Source organism: Erithacus rubecula, assembly GCF_903797595.1.
Source record: "Erithacus rubecula genome assembly, chromosome: 20".
NCBI classification, from domain to species: Eukaryota; Metazoa; Chordata; class Aves; order Passeriformes; family Muscicapidae; genus Erithacus; species Erithacus rubecula.
Window position 1 is genome coordinate 8,378,193 of NC_136672.1, and position 6,000 is coordinate 8,384,192.

At 36.9% G+C, this 6,000-nt stretch overlaps 1 protein-coding gene across 8 annotated transcripts in view; it reads right to left on the reverse strand.

The window, feature by feature from the left end:
• The window catches only part of PECAM1 (platelet and endothelial cell adhesion molecule 1), a 30,626-nt gene extending 25,522 nt beyond the window's left edge, over positions 1 to 5,104 (reverse strand). For 5 of the 8 annotated variants that reach the window (XM_079323859.1, XM_079323858.1, XM_079323857.1 and 2 more), the window contains exons 1-7: positions 4,776 to 5,097; positions 4,597 to 4,623; positions 3,169 to 3,462; positions 2,234 to 2,533; positions 1,792 to 2,064; positions 1,153 to 1,413; positions 282 to 563 (exon numbers count right to left, since the gene is read on the reverse strand). In XM_079323859.1, coding sequence (XP_079179985.1) covers positions 282 to 563; positions 1,153 to 1,413; positions 1,792 to 2,064; positions 2,234 to 2,533; positions 3,169 to 3,462; positions 4,597 to 4,623; positions 4,776 to 4,809 — 1,471 coding nt within the window. In that variant the 5' untranslated portion in view covers positions 4,810 to 5,097. Of the gene's footprint in view, positions 1 to 281; positions 564 to 1,152; positions 1,414 to 1,791; positions 2,065 to 2,233; positions 2,534 to 3,168; positions 3,463 to 4,596; positions 4,624 to 4,775 lie in introns of all 8 variants that reach the window. The other 3 variants (XM_079323862.1, XM_079323861.1, XM_079323860.1) reach the window with 2 other exon arrangements.
• Positions 5,105 to 6,000: the final 896 nt, after the last annotated feature.

A 6,000-nucleotide genomic window follows, 5' to 3' on the forward strand; every position in this document is an offset into this window, starting at 1 on the left:
ACCAGGACGCAAAACAGAAAAACACTTGGTAGAGAGAAATTCCCTCTTCTTTTTCAAAGATCAATAATTGACTTCTGCTCTGGTCCTTGACTACTGTGTTGTTTTAACTATTTTAACTATTTTGTGCTGTTTTAACTGTTTTAATTATTTAACTATTTTAAGCCAAGTGAGCAAGAACTTGTAAACATTTCACATCCATTTTGTTTAGTCCATCATTTGCTGCTACAGTTTCAAAACTCTAAATATGACATTAGACAAGAGGAAGAATTAAACAGACTTACCTATCACTGTGACATTTAGAATATTGCTAGTTTTCACACCACTGGAGTGATTGTTTCTAGCATCACATTTGTATCCTCCATTGTCATTTAGTCCAATATCTTCATCCAAGAAAGTAGCATATGTGTCATTAGTTACATTTTTCTTAATTTCATCCCCTTTGTAGAATGTGAATGTTATTGGTGGTGTTCCCATTGCTGAATGACAGATTAATTGTAGAGGCTTCCCTAATACCACCTCTGGTGAACCACTGACAACTGAAAGAGTTGGCTTGGAGACTGGAGCTAAAAGATGAACAAAATTACACTGCATAAGGCCAAAAGACACAATTATTTTGTAGAAAACATTAATATACAATATTTAGCTAGTTTGCACACACAGTCTATAATGGAAAGCTCTTCCCCATCAATAGAATGGAAATGGAGAGACTTGAACAAATTAATAGCATAGATAATAGAACATATGTGACTTTGAATAAAGCAGCATACAGGGACAATATGAAGCAAAACAAGGAAAGGATCAGTGACACAGAACTTCAGATTGAAGTGAAAGTTTTGCAGAACATTCTAGGCCCCAGCAAATGGTGATGAATGGGAGTTTATCTGGTCCCTAGCAGAACTAGGGACCAGCAGGAAACCAAACCAACTCCCTCCTCTGAGGGCCAGCCCTGGAAAATATGACTTGATTATATCACAATACACCAAATCCTCTGCAGCTAAAGCACATCCCACAGAAATTCACATTGTAAGAACTAACAGACACCCTGCTGGTTCATGGATTGGAGACTGATTCTGTAAGCAGATGTCCTTATTTATCAGCTTCTGGTTCAGATCCTCCCCCACCATGGTGTTCTAATCCTCTCTGTCAACTCACCATAAACATTTATCCTTATACGATGGCTCTCCTTGACTATTCCCTTTACTTCAGCTTTGCAGGTGTAAGATCCAGTGTCATTCACATTAACTTTAATTGTTAAGGATTTAGAATTCTTCAGCAGGATGTCTCCAGTGGAACTTTTCCGTACTATAGAGAAGTTGGCTCTCCGAAAACTATTGATGCTGCAACTCAAAATTAAATCTTTATTTTCATCCAACTTAGTCATAGAAGCAGACAGCTTTGGCTTGGAGAATAATTCTGCAAGATAAAAAGAGAGCTGAATCATCCAAAGTGAGCCTGGAAGAATATACTACTGATCTCAAAGCATACAGAATGAAGGACATAGTGATAGTTTATATGAGAACAAGACAATTGTGTTGTTTTAAAATTATTGTATTTTCAGGGAAAACATAAACTTAGCAATTACTTGAAACCACTTTTCACAGATTGTTTGAGGATATTATTTTAGTTGGGAAGTATACATGGGCAAAAATCAGAAACTAAAGTATAACTAGCCATTAACTTACAGAAAATTTACACTTGGATCTAGAGGTTACACTTGGATCCTGAATTCTGCCAAATTTAAATATAAATATTAATACTTTGAATAAAATCTAAGATGAACAGAGGTTTTACCTGACACAAAGACATTCAGTTTGGTGGTTTTAGACACTGCTCCTTGCTCCACCTTACACAGGTATTCACCACTGTCCTCTTGAGTAGCTACTGTAGAGTATTTCAAAGATTTCTCATCTCGTACACTGTTCAATATTGTCCTGTTTTTCTGGAAGATGATTTCAATGCCACGCATTTGAGCCACCTCAGTTGAGCACTCAAATTCTATTTGGTCTCCTTCTGTAACATTCCTGGAGGAGGGCCTGGTGATCAGAGTGGGCTTTATAAATGGTTCTGCAAGAGAATACATATAAACATATGGATAGATAGATAGATAGATAGATAGATAGATAGATAGATAGATAGATAGATAGATAGATAGATAGATAGATAGATAGATATGTGACCCAATTTTTATCTATAGCAAGCAAAGAAATCTAAAAAGAAAAGTTAAGCAACTTACCCTTGACTGTAACAAGTGTACTGTTGCTGTGTTGTGAGCTTTCCCATCCAGATCTTACTTGTCTCTTGCCAAAGCAATCAAATTGTAAAATATTATCTCCCTCTTCAACAGGAAATTCCACTTCAGAAAAATTTTGATTTTGTTCAGGTACACGCTTTTCTTTAGGTGCTGAATTTGTCTTTATTTTCCGGAAAAAGAACTCCAGAGGAGGCACTTCTTCTGGCAGCTCACAACGTAATTTCACAACTTCACCCTCTGAAACTTCTTTTTTGTCAGCAGTCAGGATTGGCTTGGTCATTCCTTACGACAGAAATCAAGAAAAGAAACAGGACATTGCATAATTTGGAAATAAACAGTATCTTTGATGTCTGTAGGAATGCTTTATACTGATTAACAGATGCAAATAGTTTGGAGAACCAAAAGTTGACCCCTTAATTACTCAGTGCTGACAAATTCTTTCCATGATGCTTTTCCAAGAGGAACACGTTTAGAAAGTGTACACGTGGAGGTGGGCTCTGTTCTCATAAGAGGTGAAAGAACAAGACTGACACAACCCAAGAGTGGCCAAGGCTGATGCTGGTTTTGGGGATGGCTCTCCCACCCTGAGCATCCCCACGTGTTATTTCCAGCATTTCCAGGAATCTGCCCACCCCTCGCCATGGTTATTGAGGTGGGCACCATTTTCACAAATAATGCTTTCTCCAGTCTAGGAACAGAGGCTCAGGACAGTGGGGATGGTGGTACAGACTGTGTTCCTGACAGCCCTGATCTGTTCTGGAGCTTTGGGATCCTGATTAGCACCAAACTCTCTTCAAGTTCTGTGATGTCAACAAATTAAACAAGACACCCTGTATCAGTTTAGCACTGACTGTTCTTCCTTCCCTGTAAGGTTGTTCTCTCTGTATCTCATCTGCCATGTCTGACAGAACACTCACCTACTACCCAAACATAGATGGATTTACTGAAACTCCTCTTTCCATCTGCTTGCACAGTACATTCATAGTCTCCTGTATCTGCAGATTTGGCCACAGGTATTTCATACCGTGCATCTTCTTTGTCTGATACAGTCATAAACACAAGTTTGCCATCCTTAAAAATTGTAAAATTATGCTTCAGCTGGAAATCAGTATTTTTGCTAATATCAGCATGGCAGATGATTGACAATGGAGCTCCATTCTTCACTTTGACAGATGGCTGAACCCTGATTTCAACGTCGTTGAAAGTAAAAACTTGATAGAAAATAAAAAGGAAAAAGTTATATTTATTTTAAATTAGTCCAACATAACATAGTTATCTCAGGCGGCTACATATAAATTATGAAAATTAATTAAAAATGTACATTTCATTTGATAGGAATATTGTAATTTAAATTGATAAGTACTTTCAGAAATAAAGTTCATGGCAGTATTCACATAAATATGTATGTGTGTATAGAAATGGATGTGCATAGAAATATATTCTGTTTTTATAACTACAGCAGGAAAAATAATTTGTAGCTTAAATGTTGCAACTGTTAGACTCCTGACTTAATTGATATTTATATTCTCACATCTCAAGGAACAAGTATGGAGAAAGATGTATTAGTTCATTCACTATGTCTTCCTTTAGAACTTACACTTTTGGGTTATGCCCATTTTGGTCAGGATTTGTATTAGAAATTGCATTAGATTGTATTAGAATTGTATTAGAAATTTGTATTACATACATGAATAGAAAAACTTTCCTACATCTAAAGAAGTGCCTTGTCCTGCACACTTCCAGCTATTTATAATGTGTCCTTGCTAGAGAGAGTCTGGGGCATAAAATCAGTGAAAAGCTCTGAATTTCTCTGCATATGAATAAACCACATGACAGCAAGGAGCAAACATTTCTCCCGGGTGATGGAAAAAAGGAAACATGCAGAATGCACATGCAGGATGACAAATGTGTACCTTTCAGAACACAATTTCTGAACTCTGTTCAGACATGATCAATTCTTTTGCAAGACCAGGAGACAGTGCCCTTAACTTATATTCTATAATTTTATTCTCCCTCCTTCCTTGTTGGCATGAGAGGGATTTTAACATATCAAAACAAAATGTTAATTTTCTGTCCCACCTCTTTTGTGTCTCAGTAAAGCGAATTACTCTAGGAAAGATTTCACCCAAACCTTTATTAAGGTATCAGCAGCACATCTGATTTAAACACCACCAAGTAAACCCCTTTTTTTCTTATATAGCCAAATTTCATACCGAGCTATTTCATAGCAAATCCAAATAAACTCTGTTATAGATGCATACCAACTGAGGAATTAGTTAAATTAGTTATACTAAATTTCTACCTAAAAAAACCCAACAAAACAACAAAAATCAACCATTCCCTACCTTTCCTCTGAGCATAAAGTTCTGAACCTGGGAGAAAAAAAAAATAAAAAAAGAGAAGAAATGTTATTTTCAAAGTTTACAGATTGAGAGACAGTAATGCAAAACTGTAAAAAGCCTCAACCATCCCCAGACAAACCAGAAACACAGGTGCCCACCCAGAGATTAATTATCAAACTTACACTGCAAGAAAACCACCAGAAGAGCAAGATACATCTCGTTGCTGAAGAACAGACACTTCAGTTCCAAAATAAAACAATATTCATTATCAGAGATGATGCCTCCAGGTACCAAAACCACGTTATGCTGGTTTTTTTTCCCTTGTTGTTTTATGGAAACCGATAAAAATTTGCCATTAAAATTTGTGTGTTTTCCCAGATCTTCAGCAGAAACTGGCTGGATCAAGTAATCGTTCCCATTACTGGAAACTGGAAATGGCAAACAATGAGAATGTATCTGCTGCTCCCAGGCAGATTACTGGTCAGGAAGTGACTGGACTTTTCCTGAGGGCGCTACCAAATGCATTTGCTTTGTTTAATTTCTTAAGGTGTATTAAAAAAACAAGAAGTTCCAATGACATTATCCTGCAGTTCCTGTCAATATGGGTATTTTTAAGTCGTGATTAACCATTTAGGAACACAAGTTACCTTTGCTACTTGAGCTCAGCAGATAATTGAGTAAATATTTCCCTACATCCTAAGAGAGGCCTCTTTCAGAGAATAAAAGTAAATAATTACTCATTTTCCCCCTTTGCCTCAATTTCTATGTCTCCCATTTTTGCTGTGGCAAAGAACTGCTTTACTGTAGGTTACACAATAAATTCAAATTATCTCAAAAAGCAAAGGTACTGTTGTGTGAGACTAGAATATTGACAGGTGGATCTGTCATACTACCAGCATATATCAAAAACATGGATCTGCACCAGATTTTACTTTATGCAGTGAGGACAGTGCAAAGGACACACAATCACAAACCTTAAACCCCACAGGAAAAGAATCTGATGGAGTTTCAATTCTCAGAAGAAATCTGCAGCAGCACTGGCAGAACCTGCAAACAGAGAATTCTTTGCTGTCCAGGATATTCCTCTCAGCATATCAGCCTATTTTTAAAACAGACCTAAGCCATTCCCTCTAGCCCTGATACTGACTGAAGCCTATAGGCCTGACAAAATGAGTTGAAACCAAACCCTTCAAAAAGTGTTTCTCAAGTTGTGTGACCCAGAGTTCTCCAAGCTGTGATTTAGTTATTCTTGAAAACTGAGTGCTCAACTCTTAATCTCTGTTCTTTCCCCTGTGGACAGAGTAAATTCTTCCCTTTAATTTCAGCAAATTTTCATGGCTTGTTAAAAACACTGAATAAAACAATACAAAATACATTCACAGAAGTAAATAAATGAGACAGTTCTTA